Consider the following 22125-nt stretch of genomic DNA (forward strand, 5'->3'; position numbering starts at 1 on the left):
AAGTGAGGATCAAGTTATTAAGGTTCCTTTGTGTAAAGAAAAGGTTGTAGCCACTTGTTACTAATTTCTTTCTCTTAAAGATTGATCTTTAAATCGTCCTGTCATATTTATTCTTTCAGAAAACCTGTTTCAAGAGAGTGATAGATAAGGAAAGAAAGAGGGATGGGGGTGGATTGTGGGTGAAATATTTATGTTTCCCCAATTCTTGTTTTTATTTTTATTTGTTATCAAGATTAGTGCTGGATACTTATTGATCTATCATTTTATGGGTTGATTTCTTGACTGTGATTTTTGCTTGCAGAACAAGTCGAGATGCACTAACTTGATGGCTGGAAATTAAAGGTGTTGAGTGCCTTGTATGGTAGGCAAAAGACACAGCAATTTAAGGTTGCTATCTGTTATTTTAATCACTTATGTATTTATTGCTCAAATTTCTGATGATTCATACCTTTTTGCGTTGGCCCATATCAGAAATTTATTTATACACTTCTTGTATATTTACAACTGGAGACGGAGACCCCTACCTTCTCTTCAAAGCAAAGTCTTTTAGTCTTTTTCCCTATCATGTGAAAATAAAATGGATTTTTAGTTAAATTTGCTGGGATGTACATTAAATTTTGAGAAAAATGCAAGCAATTATCTGTGAGAAGATCCGATTCTGATGTTGTGAAGTAAAGTTTCATGCTTTTGCTTTGCCATTCTACCCTTAGCAGTGGATATACTGTGTTTTCTTTTTAAATTACATGTATTTGGCGAAGGGTAATATCGACACATTGAATTTGTCAGTGTTTCTAGTTATCGCTGTTGTAAAGTTTCCTTCTTTCTTTTCACCTGCAGCCTCCCTTCTTCGTCTTCATCATTGTTTTCTGTTTTTATCTAATCTAAGTAATTCGACTGCACTAATTTTTTTTAGCCATTGATTATGTTATAAAATTTATTGAGATAGTTGTGGGGGTTTTCATTGGTATTTCTCGTTTTCTGTCTGATCTCATTTCAGTAAACGAGCATTTTGTTATGGTGCAAGATTCTTGAAGCTCCCTAATTATTAAATCCGCCCCACCCCTGTATATTTATTTGTCATTTTTAATGATTAAGCCTTTGTTTAATAATTGGTGGATACAACTACTCCCCAACTTTAATTTTTTTATGAGAAAAATATGGTATTTAGTATAGGTTTCATCTCCGATCAAAAAGTTTTTTCATATCTGTGGAATCTAATTCTTTCACTTATTATATGCAAGATTCACTCATCTTTGCACTTTTAAAATTTGAATTTTCTGCATCCGCAAAGTATATTAATCCATGGACACGATTGATGGTTTTTAATAAAGCTGTTGCTGTTGATTTTTTGCGATATTTTGATATGGGATATCTTTATTAAGGTTTGTCTTTTTGGTTTTTCAGCTCTTCCGTGCTCTTGTAGAAGTGTGATCCTTATCATACTAGAATCATGATTGAACATGGAGGAAAAGAATATAGGGATGATACCCTCTCAACAGAAGAATCACTATCACAAGCACAAGGACTTGTTCCGAGGGCGTTAGAGAAGGCAAGGGAAGTTAAAGGGTTTACTGGGAGGTGGAAGATGATTATCACGAAGTTGGAATCAATTCCTGGTCGATTATCGGACTTATCTAGTCACCCTTGCTTCTCAAAGAATACTCTTTGTAAAGAGCAATTGCAGGCTATATCTGTTACATTGAAGGAAGCAATTGAATTGGCAGAGTTGTGTGTGAAAGAGAAATTCGAGGGTAAGCTTCGTATGCAAAGTGATCTTGATGCATTGGCCGGGAAACTCGATTTAAATTTACGTGATTGTGGGCTACTGATCAAAACCGGAGTACTTGGCGAGGTTACTTTTTCATCTTCAGCGGCAGCAAGTGCTTCAACAGAACTGGACACTGCAACTTTCGGAAATATACAAGAGTTGCTTGCTCGGCTTCAGATTGGCCATTTAGAGGCGAAGCATAAAGCTCTTGATAGTCTCGTGGAAGGCATGAAAGATGACCAAAAAAACGTATTGTCCGTCATTGGACGAAGTAATATTGCCGCTTTAGTCCAACTGCTCACCGCCACTTCTCCAAGAATCAGAGAAAAAACTATAACTGTCGTCTGTTCACTTGCAGAAGCCGGGGCTTGCGAGAACTGGCTTGTATCAGAAGGTGTTCTTCCGCCCATTATAAGGCTTGTTGAATCCGGTAGTGCTGTGGGTAAAGAAAAGGCTACAATTTCCCTCCAAAGGTTGTCCATGTCAGCTGAAACAGCTCGTTCCATAGTTGGGCATGGTGGAGTTAGGCCTTTGATTGAGATTTGTCAAACTGGCGATTCGGTTTTGCAAGCTGCTGCATCTTGTACCTTGAAAAATATTTCGGCTGTACCAGAGACATTGGAAGTACTCGCTGAAGAAGGGATCGTAAAGGCGATGATCAATGTTCTCGATCATGGGATTCTGCTTGGATCCAAGGAGTACGCAGCAGAATGCTTGCAAAACATGACTTCGGGCAATGATGATCTTAGAAGATCTGTCGTCTCAGAAGGTGGGCTTAGGAGCCTTTTAGCTTATTTAGATGGCCCACTGCCTCAAGAATCTGCAGTTGGGGCTCTAAGAAACTTGGTCGGATCAGTTTCCATGGAAGTTTTGGTTTCTTTAGGCCTTCTCCCGAGGTTGGTCCACGTGCTGAAATCTGGTTCTCTGGGCGCTCAACAAGCAGCAGCATCTGCAATTTGTCGAATTTGCAGTTCAACCGAAACGAAAAGATCGATAGGTGAAGCTGGATGCATCCCTTTTCTCGTGAAAATGCTGGAGGCTAAAGCGAATAATTCCAGGGAAGTTGCAGCGCAAGCTATCTCGAGCTTGGTGACCATTTCACAAAATTGTCGAGAAGTTAAGAAAAACAACAAAAGCGTGCCAAATCTAGTGGCACTACTTGATCCAAGTCCTCACAACACAGCCAAGAAATATGCCGTATCTTGCCTTTCATTGCTCTCCTCAAGCAAGAAATGTAAGAAACTGATGGTTTCGTATGGAGCGATTGGTTATCTCAAGAAACTTACGGAAATGGAAGTCCCAGGTGCAAAGAAGCTACTCGAACGTTTAGAACGAGGTAAACTGAAAAGCTTGTTCAACAGGAAGTAGTAGGAGGGGAAGTTCTTGTTGTAAAATGAAAAATGTATTTTTTTGGTCTTTGGCTAATGTTCCATTCTCTGAATGAAATGAATCAGTGTTAATTGAATATCAGCAGAGAAGCATATATTCTCATCGATGTTATATTCTACTGCTAAATTAACTCTACTTCTTGTGTGTTATCTATTTTTTTTGCCTCGAAATTATTATAGACTCGACATGTAAATTTGAAATTATCGTTGGGGCTGTAGCATCGAACTTACGCATAAAAATATGACCATGAGCTCAAAATGAGTGATCAGTTGGGGTCAATATTGGAAGAAGAATGGCACAGATGCACAATATCAACCAAGTACCAGAAAAGTTTCCCCCTCTAATTAGTTCTCGTGTTTTAAGTTGTGTTTGTGCTGCCAATATGTTAAAAAATGAATTCGTAACTATTTAGAATCAATAAAATAATTCGAACAAGTTGTGTAAGAAACGAAATTATTTCTCGATTAATAACTAAGATGAATGAGAAATTAATTGAGTTTTCATAAATATTATTTCGAATTTTATCGAGTGGAAAAACTGAATCGAAATGTTTATATATATTACTATTATATTATAATATATATATAAATATATATCTCTTAGTATACATCAACTTTGCTCTTAATACAGTCAAAAGATTTGGTGTCATGATCTGTTTTTATTTTACTATATATTAATAAAGTGTCAAGTTTTTAATTCAAAGCGACCGTAGTTCGGTGAATATGACTTTTTTTCACAACAATAATAGGTTCTATTCATTATAACCACCCCTTTAATTTTATTTTATATCTTTTCTTTTAAATTCATTATTTTAAATTGCAATTTAGTCACTCATTGTTTTTCATAATTATTATATGATCCCCATTTCCATCTAAATCAATTTATTTACAAAGAAAATATCGTACAAATACATCATGTGTGTGAAAATCTATCATACGTATGATTGCAAGAACAGAGATCTACCAACTGAGCTATATCCCTTCGAGCCAAGTGGAGCATGCGATGGTTTTTTTCCCAAAATTTCTCGTTACTCACGTCAGCATTCTCACTTCTGATACACGAGGCATGAATGAGGCACCACATCTTTTCCAAGTCACGGCCGCATGGCTGTGTAAATGTGCAAATGGTGCCATCTTTTTTCTTTTTTTAAAAAAATCATTATTTCAAATTTCATTTTAATCTCTTACTATTTTTTTTATAATTACGATATAACCCTCATTTCAATATAAACCAATTCAATTACAGAAAAAACACTATACATGCACACAACGCATATAAAAAATCACTAGTATATGCATAAACATTTTACGAGGCAAAGTGGCCGTGTAAAATGGCGCTTCGTTGAACCAAGACACGGCCGAATGGGTGTGTAAATGTGCAACTGTTGCGCCATTTCATTGAAGAGTTGTATCCTTTCGATTTTGGCATTTCAAAAATTATAAATAGATCACATTATTTGCGTTCTAAACACCAATTCTTCTTCTTCTTCTTTTTCCATAATTTAGTTTAACATGCAATTTTAAGCCTCAGCGCTTAACTTAAAATCTAAATTTACAAGATATAAAATTTTGAGTTTGGTTTTTCTAAACTTATTTCCAAGTTTGCAAGATATAAACTCTTAAATTTGGATTTTTAAGTTTAACGTTTAGAATTCAAAACTGTAAAATTTGTATAATATCTTGATAGCGTTCTAAACATTTCAAAATTAATGTGACTTAAAAATTTGTAGTGTTACTATTTTAAAGTCGGTAATTATTGTGTCTTATAAACGAATTGTCAACAACCGTTTAAAGAAAAAAATCAAACTCTTACCTAACTATTTTTTCCATAACCATTTTGTTCACTTGTGTTTTCCAAGACAATTACTAAATTTTAACCAACGCAAGTTTTGGAGGAAAAGTGGAAAACATCAAATAAGACAAGGTTTGTTAAGCTGCATTATGGGCCACTTGGGAAGTTTCTTAATATTGTATTTCACTATAAAGAGAAATATAATTCATTTTGTTTTGCATGTGTTAGCGAATGATGAATATAGCTTGAAAAGGACATGCCACCAAATTTCCTAAAAACAAACAAAACAATTGCATGCTCTAACATGAGAATATGATATAAATCATCGTTTCTAATAAGGGCCTAAACGAAATGAACTTGTTTATCACGAAAATTGCGGGGCGTGCCAGGCACGTGATCGTGCCAAAATTGTAGAATAATCTGACACCTTTATCAAACGTTGCGAATCTCGATTCGATCGTTCGTTCTAATTCTCTCGAAATGACTCCAAAAATAAGAACATGAAATGAAGAATATACTGAAATTAAATGAGGAATTCATAAACAACATCAACATTCATTATGCTGCTATGAATTTGAACGACATTTTTACAGGAAAGTTGGAGGAATATGCAAATATGAAGAAACTAAAATACTGGAAATTGGAAAAATTACAGATGAAATATTGAGAGGAATTTTTAAAAAGCTTTGTTGTTGCTTTGTTGGATGTGTTTGTTGTCGTTTCCTGATGTTTCTGTCTTCTTTTTGTTTAATTTTCCAGAGAAGTTTTGCCATCTTCCATTATCACTGGACATGGGTCGTGGCTCATCTTCCTCAACTTACTCGATCATTCGTGGACCAAGCCCTCAACCGTTCAATTATTTTGACTTGATGGACTTTAATCTCATGGGCCTTCAAATTATTTGGGTTGTCACAATTTGGGTCTAACAGAACTTAATAAGAAAAATTTTAAGACTTGAATTCGGTTTGAAATAGATATTTATATTCGAGCTTGAGTTTGATTCAAAGCTGGAAAATTAAAACTTTTTTTGTTCGAATTCGATAATTTCGAAAACGAATCAAATACTTTCGAACCGAGTCGATTAGTTTACACCTCTATACTGAGCAGTAATCTTATACATTTTTACAGACAAATAAAGTTCTGCAATATAATATATATGTCAAGATTTTCAATATTTTGTACCGAATTTCATCAAAAAAAATAATTGTGGACCTAAGAGTGCATAAATATTTTGTGTGGATCAGGATGAACAGAGAGTTTTATGAGAGAACCTGAACACACATTTACTTGCGTTGGTGATGATTTAAAAAACAACTTTCCTGAAATTAATTATATTTATTTTTCAAATTGTCATAAATATTTAGTTTTTAAAATAAAAAATGTTGTTAAATACAGTTTATATCATCGTAAAATATAAATTATATAAATCAAATTGTGTGTGCATACGTATGAATTTTATTTTAATTTTTTAGAAACAATTTTAATGTTGATTTACGATAAATGATGCAGTAGCCGCGAGAATCGTCACCGCTCTTACAACAAGACTGAAAATATAAATTATTTTATACTGTGAATTTCAAGAAAAGGGTTCGGCACAAACCCCGGTAATGATCACCATCCCCTTTCTATATTTATAACCCGTATGCACGATAAATTCGTAGGAATTTTTCCCGCGTTATAATTACCAAATCTTTACTCCAGGTACGATTGTTGAATCCCTTTTGCGTTAACGGGTTTTGGTCAGTTTGGTTCCTGTAAATATGAAATTTGTTGGATGGGATGTTTGTACTGCGTATGCGTTTGGTTAGGTTTTTTGTTTGATTCTATGCGAAAGTAATTTGTGGGCTTAAATATTTACGAGTGAGCTACTGATTCTTGCTGGATCTTTGGCAAATAGTGGATCGTTGCTGCGTTAGTTATTGCTGCTGTTCGATTATTTGTGTTGCGTCAACGGGTTTTCTGTTGATTCAGCTGTGATTTGTTTCATTTTCATGTACACGATCACGGAGTATCTGTCGCTTTCAACCAAAAGTGGGGAGAATGGGGAATTTATTTTTGTAGAGAAGTATTTATAAAATTTGAATTTTTGTGCGTGTGAAGTATGGTCTATCGACATCTTTTTGCTCTTGCTCTTGGAAACTTTTTATATACTTCTAAAACACATAATTGGATATGAAACAAGCTTCTAAAACATGGATAAGTGAAGAATTGACCAATGGTTGAAGTTGCGTCATCCATTACTTAAAAGAAGGGGGAAAGATTAATCATGCTATTTGTTGAATTCGACAAGATGTTATTTACGGTTGATGCTTATACCTGCTGGATCCACCCATTTAGTCGGTTGGTGGTGGCGAGTAATGCATCAGACGCTGCTGGATCCACCCCTTGGCCTGCTATTTCTTTAATGTGATTGAGTCGGTTATGATTTTGCCTTCTCAGCTACTCAAGACAAAACATGAGTTCTTTAGATGTTGCCAGAACAGAGCTCGCTTTTGCTATACTATATCTGAACAAGGCCGAAGCTAGGGATAAGATATGCCGGGCAATACAATATGGTTCGAAATTCTTGAGTAATGGGGAGCCTGGGCCTGCGCAAAATGTTGACAAATCAACTAGCTTGGCTCGAAAAGTATTTCGTATTTTTAAGGTCCGCATAAACATTCCCTTCTTTGGATGTGGGTAGGATATAACGTTCCCATTGCAGATATTATTTTGATCTTATGTCTTAATTGCATGCATGGCTTAAGGACTTTTTTTTTTTTTTTTGGTTTTTGTTTTTTTGTAGTTTATTAATGATCTACATGCTCTCATTAGTCCAAGTGCTCCAGGAACTCCACTTCCTCTAATTTTACTAGGGAAGGTAATGTTGTAACCCCTACTTTATGATTTTTTTACTTAATCCTTGTTGGTGTTTTACTGCATTCTCCTGTTTATTTCAGTCCAAAAATGCGCTTTTGTCCACTTTCCTGTTTCTGGATCAAATTGTATGGTTGGGTAGGACAGGAATATACAAGGTATGCCTTAAAAATTCTCTAGTTTTTCTCATATATGGGGGACTTTGAGTAGGAGTAAACAAGAGGTTTTGTTACGTAGGACAAAGAACGTGTAGAACTCATTGGAAGAATATCTCTTTTCTCTTGGTTGGGTGCTTCTTTCTGCACGTCCCTGGTTGAGGTTCGTTGCTCACTCTGCTGTAGTTTTGTAATTTGTTATTACTGTTACTCGGTTTTTGAAGCTATGAATAAATTTGATAATTTTTTTCTTTTTTACTCAGATAGCTGAAATCAGGAGGCTTTCTTCTTTAATGAAGAAATTAGAGAAGGAACTGAAGAATACGAATAAATATAAGGTTTGCTGTTAGGACACCTGTTAGTATAACTTGAATGTTTGAACCTTGAATTCTTGTTGATAATACCTTCTTTAGCGCATCTTCTTGGATTGTTTAATTGCAGAATGAAGAATATCGACGTAAGATTAAAAAAACTAATGAGAGGTCACTAGCCCTTGTTAAAGCGGTCATGGACTTGGTTGTTGCGGTTGGCTTGCTACAACTGGCACCCAAGAAAATTTCTCCACGCGTAACTGGTGCTTTAGGATTTGCAAGCTCTCTCATCTCTTGCTACCAGGTGAATTTATTTTTAGTGACATTTTTGCAGGCATTTTCTGCTTCATATGGTTTTGCTTCTGAGAGAATGCCATATGCATATAGGTGGAGGTTAGGCACGAACGTGTACTAGTAAATTAAAGCGAAAGTCAAAAAAGTACATGATGTGAGTGGATCACAACTTCGGATTAAACATCTCAAAAAATAACAGTTACTGACATCGACTGACCAAATCACAACCTCTAATTAACAAATCTTAAGAAACCGAAGTCCAGTCCTGTCAAATTTGAGTAGATCACTCACCAATCTCTGAGGGAGGAATCTCATTCCCAGTTAGCCGAAACATCGGCGTTGCTTTACCTTCTCCGAATATATATGAGAACATTGTTGGCCGCACAAAAACAATTGAGAGAATCTTAAAAACTACATGTTGTAGCTCCCATTTGAATGATCCTTGTTGGATGATATGAAGAGAACTAAGAAGGTACATTTCCACTCTAAGTTGCATCCCTTTCCACGATCTCAAACGGCAATTTTTGAATTTTTGTCCATCATTAATAATAGATTCAACTGCATGCATAGGTAAATATCACATTATGAAAGTTTATAAAACTGTATAACATTTCGTCATGACTCGTGTGATATGTTTCTTTTATTTAATGCTGAATTAATTTTGTCGACGCAACACATTTATTGTATTGTGCAGTTACTTCCGCCGTCACAAAAAGCTAAGACGACCTGAAAAAGGGTAATTTAGCTGGTTAGAGATCTTCATGGTATGAACTTGAGCAATATGTCGATTGGTGGGTCGTGGTGTATCCCCTTAATCCAACTGTTAGTCATTATACGAATTGTTGCAATATATGATTGTAACAATAATAATAATGCATTTGCCTTGTTTGTGTATCTTTTAGATATGGTCTTCTTTGAAGAAAACCTACCTTATCTACATATTGTGGAGGGGCCATTCCACATTAGCACATGAATTATTGTGTGCTAGGAAAATTTAGGAAAATGTTCGAAAATTCGATTTAAAAAAAATAGGAAAAGAACTAGTTGAATTTTGTTTCGTGAGGCAGGAGAAGACAATTTTGATTATTCAAAGGAAGTTTAAAACCATGCTTGATATCTATAAGTTGTGTGATGGGATTCATACTCGCATATTCTTGATATTAACCAGATGCCGCAGTCGATTCATTTTCTAAATTGTCTTGAAAGATTCAAGTACATTGTTGATTTCTTTTCAATAATCTTATTATGTAGCAAAGAAGTGTCAACACATATTACTATGTCAAATGCGTACGCAAAAAGTAGAATGGGGAGGGATTTTGTCCTTAGATTTACAGGAATTGACTATTTATACGAGGGAGGGGGGTTGGTGAGTTCAAATATGAATGGAAACCTATGGAAGCAGGTGCCATCCCTTGCCCACCCAAGGAGAAGGATGGCCACGGGGAAGGGATTCAATTGCAGCGCGTATTCCCAAGTAATTGGGCAAGGGATGGCACCTGCTTTGATTGTCGGAAGCTAGATATGGGGCCAAAGACATGTATTGCTTATGGATTTCTCTGGAGTTGGGACGTGGGGATTCTTTCACCAAACTGCATTGTGGTTTTTCTGACACTGTGAACGTACTGAGCCATACCCAGTCAGTCATCCTTGAACCTGTTGTGTTGCGCAGCCGATGAATATACTGGAAAGGCAAGAATGATAACGAATTCACCGAGATAAGAAGATTACACGCAGAGATGATGCCTCAAATATAAGAACATATACACAAGGATTTATATTGGTTCAGATTCAAATTGAATCCTACATCCACTTGAAGCACGGCCAAGAAAATTTCACTATAATCAAAACACAAGATACACAATATTGAGATTTAAGAGTCACTCTGTTCCTTCATCACAGAAGTTTTTCTCTTGAACTTCCATGACCCACCACTCTTTTAGAAGATAACCAAGTGCTTGACTAATTGACAAAGTCAAGTTGACATGTTGAGTCTTCATTCAACAATTATCCACCTGATTCATCATGTCAATTTTTTTTTGGCCGTCTTGTTCCTCCACCTCCAGCTAAGGTGTCTTGATGACTTTGATCAGTTTCAGGCAATGCAAGAATTTATGACTCGGCACAACTTTGGTAAGCATATCTGCTGGGTTGTCTTATGTACGAATTTTCATTACTTTAACTGTTCCTTGAGCCTCAATATCTCAGATGTAATGTAGCCTAACATTAATGTGCTTTGTTCTCTTGTGATAAACGGGGTTCTTCACAAGTTGAACAACTCCTTGACTGTCGCACCACACTGCTGCTTTCATTTCCTTCCATTATAGTTCATCAACAAGTCCCTTGATCCAAAGAGCTTCTTTAAATGCTTCTGTTGCCGCTACATACTCTGCTTCTGTTGTTGATAAGGCTACAATTGGTTGTCAGGTAGCTTTCCAACTAATCAAGTTGCCATAGAGAGTAAAATGATAGTGGTTTGTGATATTCTCTTATCTTTGTCTCCGGCGAAATCCGAATCTACATAGCCAGTAATATCATCATCAAGTTTCCATGTATCGTTGTACTTGAGTCCAGAACTTTGCGACCTTTTCAAGTACCTCAATACCCACTTGACTTTTCTCCAACGTTCAAGGCCTGGATTGGACATGAACCTGCTTATCATACTTGTTGCTTATGCAATATCTGGTCTTGTACAGACCATTGCATGCATCAAGCTACATGTTGCAATGGAATAAGGAATTTTCACCATATGTTTTATCTCTTCTTAACTTTGTGGTGATTGATCTGAGCAGTTTGAAATGAGCTCCTAATGGCATAATTACTGGTTTCGATTCTTCCATAGAGAATCTGTTTAAAACCTTTCTGACATAGGCTTCTTGGAACAGAATTAGTTGTCCCTTATGCCTATTCCTCACAATTTGAATACCCAAGATTTTTTAGGCTTTTCCCAAGTCTTTAATTTCAAAGTTCGATCTCAATAACTTCTTCAAGTTATCAATTTCCATTTTACTCTTACTTGCAATTAGCATATCATCTACGTATAGCAACAAAAACTAGATGACCATTCAGTGGTTTCTTGAAGTATACGCAGTTGTCATAAGAGCTTATAATAAATTCCATACTAGACATATATTGATCAAACTTTAGATACAATTGTCTCGACGCTTGTTTCAATCCATAAATTGACTTCTTTCGTAGACAAACCTTTTGCTCACTTCCAGCTTTTACATACCTTTCCGGTTGAACCATGTATATCGTTTCTTCAAGGTCACCATGGAGAAACGCAATTTTAACATCCATTTACTCAAATTCAAGATCATAGTAGGCCACCAAGGATAAAAGTATCCTAATCGAGGTATGTTTCACAACAGGTGAAAAAAATCTCGTTGAAGTCTATTCCTTCTTTTTGTGCAAATCCCTTTGCTACAAGCCTAGCCTTGTACTTTGGTTTTTCAACACTTGGAATCCCTTCTTTGAGTTTATATACCCATTTACAACCTATTATCTTATGTTTTTCAGATGCATCAACTAGCTGTCATGTTTGGTATTTGATAAAGGGAATTAATCTCATCATCCATAGTTTTCTTCCATTCAGCTTTCTCTTTACTGATCATGGCAGCTCGGTAAGTCCTTGGTTCATCACCAACCACTTCATCTGCTGCTGCAAGTGCATATGCTGTGAGTTCAGCATATCCAAGTCTGTCAGGAGGTCTTATGTCTCTTTTTATTTTGTCTCGAGCTAGTTGGTATCCTCTAAGTTCATCGTTTTCATTATTAGTTTGTATCTGAGAAACATCTGGATGATCTTCACCTTCTAACTCCACCTCAAGAGTTGTTTTATCACATGTATTCTCAGGTTCTTGAGTGATTTCAGTTGTGATTTCTGATCTTTGTTCAAGCATTTCCTTCTCATGAAAGATCACATCTCTGCTAGAAATTACCTTGGACCCTTTGTCATCAGTCATCCAACATCTATAACCCTTTACACCATCTGAATATCCAAGAAATTTACATTTCTTGGACCTTGGTTCCAGTTTGCCTTCATTTACATGGACATATATCGGGCAACCAAAGATCCTCAAGTTGCTTTAACTTACTGACCTTCATGTCCATATTCTTCTGGGGCTTTAAAATCTAAGGCTGTTGATGGGCATCTATTTATCAAATACACTGCTAAGTTTGCAGCCTCTCCCCTTAATTGTTTACCAAGGTTTGCAAATGTCAGTATACATAGCACTTTCTCAAGGATGGTCCTATTCATTCTTTCTGCGATTCCATTTTGTTGTGGAGTCTTCATTACAGTTTTATGTCTTGCTATGCCATGTTCTTTGCAAAACTCAGTGAATTCCCCATCAACATACTCAAGACCATTATCAGTACGCAGCCTTTTGATTCTCTTGCCTGTTTGATTTTCGATTAAAGTCTTCCATTGTTTAAATGTCATGAAGGCTTCGTTCTTGTGCTTCAGTGTATATATCCAAACTTTCCTTGAGAAATCGTCGATGAAGGTAATGAAATATCTGGCTCCACCTAGAGTTTTTGTTGTGCTTGGTCCCCAAACATCACTGTGGACATAGTCAATTGTCCTTTTTGTCGTGTGCAATCCACTTGAAAATTTCACTCTAGTTTGTTTCCCAAATATATAATTTTCACAAAACTCTAATTTCCCAACTAGATCTTCGCCAAATACTCCTTGTTTATTCAGCTCATTTAAACCTCTTTGACTAATGTGTCCTAGCCGTAAATGTCATAGCTTGGTCATATCAACTTTTTCTTTTATGGCAATGTTAACATCAGGCGCATAAGTTTTTCCTTGAATCTCATATGGTCCATGTGTTTTAATACCCTTCATTAGAAGTAAGGATCCTGAGAAGATTTTTAGGACTCCGCCTATTGCTCTAAATGTGCATCCTTTACTGTCTAAGCTACCAAGTGAGATTAAATTTTTCTTGAGCCCGAGAACATGTCTCACATCGGTAATGGTTTTGATTGTGTTGTTTGCATCTTGATTTTAATTGTTTCAACACCTATCACTAAACATTGAGCATAATTCCCCATTATCACATTTCCACCATCGCAGCTATTATAAGCCTCGAACCAACCCCTGTTTGGAGTCATGTGGAAGGTGCAGCCAGAATCAAGTTTCCACTTATCTTCCTCTTGGTTTATTGTGACAATTAAGACGTCTGAGGTTTCATATCCTTCTGATATCATTGCCGCATCATCAGATTCAGTGTTATAGCCTTTGTGTCTCTCATTTCCGCCTTTTTTCTGTCAGGGCAATCACGCTTGAAGTGGCCCTCTTTATGGCAGTGGAAACATTTTAATTTTCCTTTAGACTTTGATCAACTTCTTCTTCTTGGCACTTTTGTATCTTTCTTATCCGATCTGCCTCTAGCGGACAGTCCTATGCCATCGTAATTTTCTTTGGTATTCATTCCTTCGACCTCTTTGGATTTAAGGGTTGTTAGTACTTCTTCCAATGTCAGAGTTGCCTTGGCGTATTTCATCGTTTCAACAAAATTTGAGTGTGTTCTAGGCAATGAATTCAGAATTAATATTGCCTCCTCATCTTCAACTTTGATACCAAGATTCTCAAGATTGATGACAATACGATTAAAGTCATCAAGATTATCCTCTAAACTCATTTCCTCCAACATTTTAAACCCAAAGAGCTTGCCCTTGAAGTGAATACGATTGTACAGATTGTTGGTCATGTACATATGCTCTAATTTTGGCCAAACTCCTGCTGCCGTTGATTCTTTGTCAAGCTCTCGCATGACTCTGTCACTGAGATACAAGATTATCGTGTTGTAGGCTTGTTCAAGAATATCCGCTTTTTCATCGTTGCTCATCGTCGTAGGCAATTTACTTTCTCCTCCTAGGGCTTTATCCAACTTCATCTAGACCAAGACAGCTTTCATCCTCTTTCTCCAGATCGAGAAGTCAGTTTTGCCATCGAATCTTTCAATCTCAACTTTCGATACTCCCATCCTTGCCAAGAATTCAGGCTCTGATACCAGTTTGTTGTGTTGCTCAGCCGATGAATATACTGGAAAGGTGAAAATGATAACGAATTCATCGAGATAACAAGATTACACGCAGAGATGATACCTCAAATATAAGAACAAATACACAAGGATTTATAATGGTTCAGATTCAAATTGAATCCTACATCCACTTGAAGCACAACCAAGAAAATTTCACTAGAATCAAAACACAAGGTACACAATATTGAGATTTAAGAGCCACTATGTTCTTTCCTCACAGAAGTTTTCCTCTTGAATTTCTTTCACTTTCTATTGCTTCGTACAAAGGGTGTATACAAGAAAATTATTCTCTTTCTTTCACGCGTCTTGCACACACTTATATATTTTGTGTTGCAAATCTTTACATCAATTAGAAAATCCAAACTACCATGACCCACCACTCATCTAGAAGATAACCAAGCGCTTGACTAATTCACCAAGTCAAGTTGACATGTTGAGTCTTCATTCGACATAACCTTACATGCTTAAGAAGATAAAAAATTTGCAAGAAAAGCATGTTGCCGAATATAAAAATGAATTGTATGCAGATAGTTGGATATTGAACACAATGGTCGAAAATCAACAAACCGGTTACGGTAGATCATCCGAGTTGCAGGTCCCAGGTTTTATAGGATTCTCATTTGAGGAATAAAGCTAATGAATTGGGAGGTTTCTAATCTTGCAATGGGAAACACGCTGATGGAAAGACCAGAAGAGAATTGTTCAGAAATTAGGCGATGCAGTTCTCATACCCGCTGGCTGCCCATATCAAGGCAGGAACTTAAAGTCGTGCATAAATGTTGCCCATGGCTTAGTCTCACCAGAAAACGTCCAAGAGTGTGTAAGATTGTCTGAGGAATTCCCCAAAAACACTCTGCCAAGTAAGACAATTTGGAGGTGAAGAAACTGGCTCTTCATGCAATTCCACAGTGAGATTCTGTGTTCTTGGCATGCAGATCAACCGAACAACACGATTTGTGTTCGAGGGATCAAATTACAAATTTCTTGCGCGAGTTCTTAGCATTTCCATCAATCTAAGGCATCTCTAGGGGTTTTTTAATATTTAAATGAGTATCTTATAGTTCATAAAATAAAGATGAATATGAAATAGTTACTACATGAATTCATTGAGCAGTCGCATTAATATATATGTGGGCTCACGACGTGTCAGTCTGTCAGATGGTGCTTACAATTAACTGATGCAGAAATAATTAAAAAAAAACAATGTTGATGAAAAAAATTACAATCATAATATTGATTTACAAACAAAAATTAGTTACATTACCTTAAAATAAATTAATTTTATTTTGTCACATGGTTTTTAATAAATTGTTAAATAAAATTTTAATAAAATAAATTATTTTAAAAAGCTATTTATTTTACTTGAAAAATAAATATTTTTTGTTTTTTAAAAAAGCTATTGATGTTGATTTTATTTTGACATTTTAAAATCTTCATGGTAGTTATTAACACTTTTTTTAACGAATAAATGTAATAAAAATAGAGAGAAAAACTGAAAAAGTATATAAAGTCAACAAGATAAATAATTAATGCAATCCACAATCTGAAATATCATGAGATTTCTGAAGAGTCTTGTTAAAACCTCTTCATAGAAAAACCCTAAGGTAAGAACTTACGAATAGGAAAACGAATAAAATCCGGAGCGTGAGTCCACCGAGTGTTGCTTATTTGCGATTTGGAAAGGGAGTCTGCTACATAGTTGCCTTCCCGAAATATGTGAGAGATCACTAAGTCCATGTTTTTGGAGAGGTTAAGGACATTGAGCAAACGATTTCTACGAGTACGAGGAACTTTGGTTGATCTTTCTCTAAATAACCCAACAACATAGTTGGAGTCACATTCCCAAAGCCTATTCAAGTTCCTCTTAACCGCAGACTCAATGACAATCCTGATAGGAATGAGTTCGGCTTCAAAAGCAAACGCTTTCCCAAGGGATGCCCAAAAACATCTTAAACGAACTCATTCACCAAAGATACAAAGGGAGCTGTCATCCATGTAATTACAGTTGAGCCAACAGAAGGGGCGGTGGGTGCCATCTAACTTAATTTGATAATTTTGGGAGCCTTGCCTGGACAACCGGTTACCTGTAATGCTTAAAGACGAAGTAAGTCATGTTGACTGTTGTGCATTGTGCCAATACAGAGGGAGTTAGTTTCTTTCTTTCAATATTTTCCATAAGGTGGCTGTTATGTGACTAACAGATGGAGTTTTATTGTCAAAAATGAGAGAATTCGGGAGTTCCAAGTCAACTAAATAGTCTTCACGAAAGCTGCCCACCAAAGAGACTTAAGCTGGGGACTCAAGTCTAACATCGCTTCCACGCAAAGCTGTCCGAAACTAACGGGTTGATGTAGAGAAATTTGCAACACTGGAAGCATTTTACTCCATATTTCCTGCACAAAAGCGCACTGAACAAAGAGATGATCAAATTTTCCGAGAATTGAAAATAGAATGCACTAAATATTTACAAAATTATTGTTGCACGAGGAATGAAATTCATTCTTTTTTTTTTTTACAAAATTATATATAAATCGTTTTTTTACACCGACTAATCGGGTAGAGATATAAACTTAGTCAGTTCTTAAATAATCTTAATATTTTGGCCTAATTCCTAAAGCATGTCACTATCCNTATAATTTACATCATTTAAAATAAAATCACCGACTAATTATTTAAAATAAAATCACCGACTAATTATTTGAAGATTTAAAACGCAGTGGAAAACATAAAATCGTAGGATGTCAACCATACTTAAAACTAGTATTTTTCAAAATAAAGTATAAGTATCTTAAATCCTCTCAAAAATACTCAAAAGCATAAAAGTTATCAAGGTCATCAAAATCTTTAAAATCATACTAAAGCGGAAAAACTTGCAAAGGTCTTTGGGTTATGTGCACATCAGCCTAGCAAGTTCAACTATCAAGTCCCCAATATCATCAAAGTCCTGCTCACCTGCATCGATCAGATCTAGTGAGTCTAATGACTCAGCAAACCTTAACCGTTATAACAAATAATGCATATACATTCACATGCAACAGTATAAATATTTTTAATAATAATAGATTTTCATGAATATACATACTTTAAACATTTTCCTTTTCATCATATCTTTTTCCTTTCACCATAAATATATACATATACATGCTCTTTAAGGTGAATTTCGTTCATTAATTGTGATCATCCTTTCATCTTCCAGTCGATAGATCAATCTCAACTGTAACTATGGTACCAGGCGGCGAGGCAACATTAACCACTTTTCCGTTCTGTGCCTTGGCTTATAGTCAACGGGGACATCAATGACACTCTCACCCGTCAACTGAGTCTTGGTCTTACATATCATCATATCCTTTCGATGGAAATTCGGTCATTGGGTTCCCACGGGGCTTTGTCCCATAAACGGGTTTCACTGGGGCTTCGTACCTCACGAATCCCCATTTCCTTACCGTCACAATTAAATCGCTTTTTTCAAAACATTTTTCTTCGTTTTCATCACTTTATAAAAATACATGCAATAATATCAATTTTTTTAAATCAAGCATGCAACACATCTTTTAGCATTTATAGTTTTCCATCATAAAATTTCATAATCTTTCAAAATAGACATTTTAACATTCATTACAGCTAGCATTTAAGGTATTTCGAGGACGTCTAACAATTTTCAGGTGTATAATGACCGTTTTAACCCTGTAACCCCAACTTTCTTAATTTACACTTGGACCTTAAAACGACGACCAATATACATCCAAACTTAACATAACACCTTAAAATACACCCATAAATATTTTTTAGGCGTAAACTTAAACTTCTCGACTAATTTTTCAATTCGTTTTAAAACTTGAACCTACGTCTCGGTTTTAACCCGAATCAACTCAAAACTTAACCAAAACTTACCAAACTTGAACCATAGCTTATTAACACCTAGTCATACCCTACGCAACCCAAATCAAGCCATTAAAACCCTTTAACAAGCCTAGAAAGCCAGCTGAATTTTTTTCCCTAGTTTCGAAAATCCTAACTTGACAAACCATGAGTTCCTTCTAGCCTAAACCCTAACCACCATGTCCAGACCCTAACCAACCATCCTAGGACCATACTCGAGCCCTTGACAAGCTATTGGACCAGATCTAACGAACCTAGCTTGCACAGCCCTCAACCCATCACTCCACAAGACCCGCGCGACCCTAGCTTCAACTTACGGCCTTCCTCCTTGCGGCCTTCCCTCAAGCCATCTAGGACCATGAATAGACCCCCTTTGGACCCCTGGACGTGCCCAAATAGCAGTAGGCAGTCCGCTCCTTCCTAGCCCTCAAAACCGAAACCCTAGCTTGTTAAAACCCAAATTTTCGTTCTGCTTATTTTCTTGCTTGTCCAGCCCTTAGCCAAGCCTCTATGAACCCTTAATTATGCTGAAAAACGTCCTTTTCCATAGCCCTACCATGGCAGCCCCTTTGTACAACATAAACATGGATTCAAAAGTATGAAAACTCAAGTTTTGATTATATGTTGTCATAAAAACGAAAATATAAGAAAGTGTATCATATTTTTCATGAAATCATGTTAAATACACAGAATATGATATGAACGATGAGTGAAGGAAGATTAAGGCGTCCTTGTGCGTGTTTCACGTACGAAAAACAATTTGATATGCGAGGAACGTTGGCGGAGAGATGGGGAAGAAACCTTACTGCATTTTTCCTCAAAGTTCACGTGAATTTGCCTAAAAAAACGTGTGTGTATGTGTGTGTGTGTGCACTCGGCTGCCCTAGGAATCCTAGTGTTAGGAGTGTGATTTGATCGAAATTTAGGGTTTTAGAATTCAATCTTTTGATATAAATAGTTGGGTAAGGGTTTAGGCCCAATTATAACATAGGTATAATGGGAACAGGCCCATTATAGTATAAAATTAAAATATTGCGTTGAGGAAAGTTTTCGAAAATATTAGCCGAATTTCCAAAAAGTCCTTATTTTCGTCAAAAATCGATTACCGGTTTAAAATACGACTCGACATGTAAAAACACCTCAAAATACAACATTTTCGAAAATCTCATATCAATTATACAATATATTAAATAATTAAAAATAATCATTTAATAAAAATATTTTCCATTACGGTCCTTGGCCTTCGTCCTTCGATCGCGTCTCGAATAACTTTTAAAACACAATTTTATGCATTCTAATATAAAACACTATTTTAAACATGTAAACATGCCTACCACCTTCAATAAATACAATTAAAATAATTTAATTAGATATTTTTCATTATTCTTAGATTTGCATGTAGTTGGATTACGTTACCGCATTTTGACCTTACAGTATATTTGTCATTTAATTTTTTCTTTTTAACTGGACTCTATCAATTTTTTCGTATTTTCTGTTTTTTTTACTTGTACTAACATTTTTTGTATTAATTTCGTAGATTTGATCGTCGGTGTAATCTTTCAGCGTTACGTGGATCTGCATATCTTCGCGCAAGTAAGATTTTTAAAGTTTTTTTTATCGAAAATTTAATATTTGTGGTGTATCGTATTTATGAAATTTTACGTAGTATTTTGATGACTTTTAATTTTTTTTACGGAAAACCGTAGCTTAATTAAGCTACGNTTTTTTTTTTTTTTTTTTTACTGATGTCTTAATTTAGTAAAGCATAATCCAATTTAATTTGACTGAATTAATGTAGGAATTAATTAAAAGTATCTGATTTAATTTCTCAGCTCTTAATTAGTTTCGTCCCTGGTCTACTAATCTCGAGTGCTCAATATATATTACGTTTTTAATTACTTAATTAATTGAAAAGTTTAGCATCACAAAATTTAAAAAGGTCAGTCTTTATTGATATAGTTTATATTATAATATATTATTAAAATATAAAAGTATCTAACTTTTAATATATTCGGTGAAACCTCATTCAAAATTAGACTTATCTTCTATTGTATAACTTTATTGGTAGAATCGATTTTTGGATTTTTTTTTTCTAAAATAGTTTTTCTAAAAATATTTAAAATAATATTTATTTCTTTGCACACAAAATAATATGTGTGCTTAGTCCTAGTATTATTATTAATTTTAGAATTCATTATTTCTACTTCTAAAATTTCATAATTAAATTTGTATAATCTTGATCGATATTGCTTGAATACAAATACACGATGTTGTATTTAATTCAACAGTTATATTTATATTTATATTTATATTATAAAAATATTTCAAATAAGTAAAATTATTAACGTATCAAAAACATCATTTTCAACATATAACACTAGTCAATTAACCATTCATTTTAATTTTATTTTATTTTCAAAAATAAAAACTCATGTGAAATTGACTTACGTTTTAATTTTGTGAGTCGAGATGGAGGAGAAGTAAGGGCAAAGGTGGGCAATTGCCCGATATGATTTTTTTGTCAAAATGTTTAGGTAGTCTAGTCCAACAAAAATATATCAAAGTAGGAACTATCAAATCCTAATTTAATAGCAAACATGTTAGTTTTTTAAATTATTTTTCAATTTTCAAAGCTGTTTTACTCCTTTGTTTGGTGATGCATTTCATTTTCACGGATGCTTTTAATAATATATTTTTTGAAATTTTAAATTTGATCTTCATAAACGATATTTGATTTTATAACTTTTCTTTATCTTGAATGTGATTAAATCAGTTGTTTTAAAGTGAGTTTTATTAACATTTGTTGTGTGATCAATGATTGAAAGTACACCATAAAAATGTTTACATGGATTTTTGTTCTAAGCTATTGTAATTTGGACGTTTTTATTCAACTTAAATTTTTCATGTTGATAAAATAAAATAATATAATTTTACGAATTTGTAACAATGATCACATGAGCTGATGATTGGAGTAATCAAAAAATAATATTTCTAAGTTTGAGATTTTATTTTGTGAATCTATTATATGTTTCCAAGTTTTTTGATAAAGAAAAAAGTTTATACTTTTTTTATAAGTTTGATTAAAAAATATGTTTTAGTTTGTACATGATTAATAAACCAAAAGTAAAATAACCATTGATAGTAGATTGAATATAAGTTTTCTTTTTAATTTCACAAAATTCTTTATATTTTTTTACATGTGCTTAGTTTTATTTGTATCTTGATTATGATATTTTTTCCTACCATTCTCACTTTACAGCAACCACAAAACAAGTCTTTTTAAGGATATAACTCTGCAAGACGTTTCCTCGAGACAAAATTTTCCCACATGATAAAAAAAACTTCTGGCTACGCCCCTGGTGAGACGAGTCTGCGACCCGATCCAACTTATGAAAAATATTGATTTCTATGAATATTATTTATCATTGCATGTATGGACGAGATCGACCAATTTCATGGATCTAGCTTGTGAGATAATCTCACTGGTTAATTTTGTGAGACGGTTCCTCGACTAGACTCAACATAAGAAAAGTATTAATTCTCTATGTCAAGATATTAATTTTTATCGTATGCGTGGACTATATCGACAATCTATAAATATAGATCCATGAGATCCTCTTACAAAAAATTTTTTA

The 22125-nt window shown here is 34.9% G+C and overlaps 2 protein-coding genes across 10 annotated transcripts; both read left to right on the forward strand.

Moving 5' to 3' along the window:
* Window positions 1-296: 296 nt before the first annotated feature.
* Window positions 297-3292, forward strand: LOC140970696 (uncharacterized). 6 transcript variants are annotated; one of them, XM_073432550.1, is made up of 2 exons: window positions 297-387; window positions 1405-3292. In XM_073432550.1, the coding sequence occupies exon 2, from the start codon at window positions 1451-1453 to the stop codon at window positions 3134-3136; it is 1686 nt and encodes a 561-aa protein (XP_073288651.1). In that variant the 5' UTR covers window positions 297-387; window positions 1405-1450; the 3' UTR covers window positions 3137-3292. The 6 variants fall into 6 exon arrangements, with proteins under 6 accessions (XP_073288651.1, XP_073288652.1, XP_073288653.1 ...); XM_073432551.1 differs by lacking the exon at window positions 297-387 and adding an exon at window positions 454-759; XM_073432552.1 differs by lacking the exon at window positions 297-387 and adding an exon at window positions 454-671.
* A 3131-nt stretch (window positions 3293-6423) lies between these two features.
* Window positions 6424-10036, forward strand: LOC140970698 (peroxisomal membrane protein 11C-like). 4 transcript variants are annotated; one of them, XM_073432558.1, is made up of 8 exons: window positions 6424-6552; window positions 7388-7595; window positions 7734-7808; window positions 7888-7962; window positions 8042-8122; window positions 8223-8297; window positions 8401-8574; window positions 9259-9458. In XM_073432558.1, the coding sequence occupies exons 2-8, from the start codon at window positions 7404-7406 to the stop codon at window positions 9292-9294; spliced, it is 708 nt and encodes a 235-aa protein (XP_073288659.1). In that variant the 5' UTR covers window positions 6424-6552; window positions 7388-7403; the 3' UTR covers window positions 9295-9458. The 4 variants fall into 4 exon arrangements, with proteins under 4 accessions (XP_073288659.1, XP_073288661.1, XP_073288658.1 ...); XM_073432560.1 differs by lacking the exon at window positions 9259-9458 and adding an exon at window positions 9899-10036 and having other exon boundaries at window positions 6499-6649; XM_073432557.1 differs by having other exon boundaries at window positions 6500-6649.
* The last annotated feature ends 12089 nt before the right edge of the window (window positions 10037-22125 follow it).

Source organism: Primulina huaijiensis, chromosome 2 (genome assembly GCF_012295235.1).
Source record: "Primulina huaijiensis isolate GDHJ02 chromosome 2, ASM1229523v2, whole genome shotgun sequence".
NCBI lineage: Eukaryota > Viridiplantae > Streptophyta > Magnoliopsida > Lamiales > Gesneriaceae > Primulina > Primulina huaijiensis.

Excerpts from the sequence above, each read along its gene's own strand:
- LOC140970696 (XM_073432550.1), top strand. The coding sequence starts at position 1,451 with ATGATTGAACATGGAGGAAAAGAATATAGGGATGATACCCTCTCAACA.
- LOC140970698 (XM_073432558.1), top strand. The coding sequence starts at position 7,404 with ATGAGTTCTTTAGATGTTGCCAGAACAGAGCTCGCTTTTGCTATACTA. Across the intron at positions 7,596-7,733 it reads AAGTATTTCGTATTTTTAAG|TTTATTAATGATCTACATGC; the intron begins GTCCGCATAAAC and ends GTTTTTTTGTAG. Across the intron at positions 7,809-7,887 it reads CTCTAATTTTACTAGGGAAG|TCCAAAAATGCGCTTTTGTC; the intron begins GTAATGTTGTAA and ends TGTTTATTTCAG.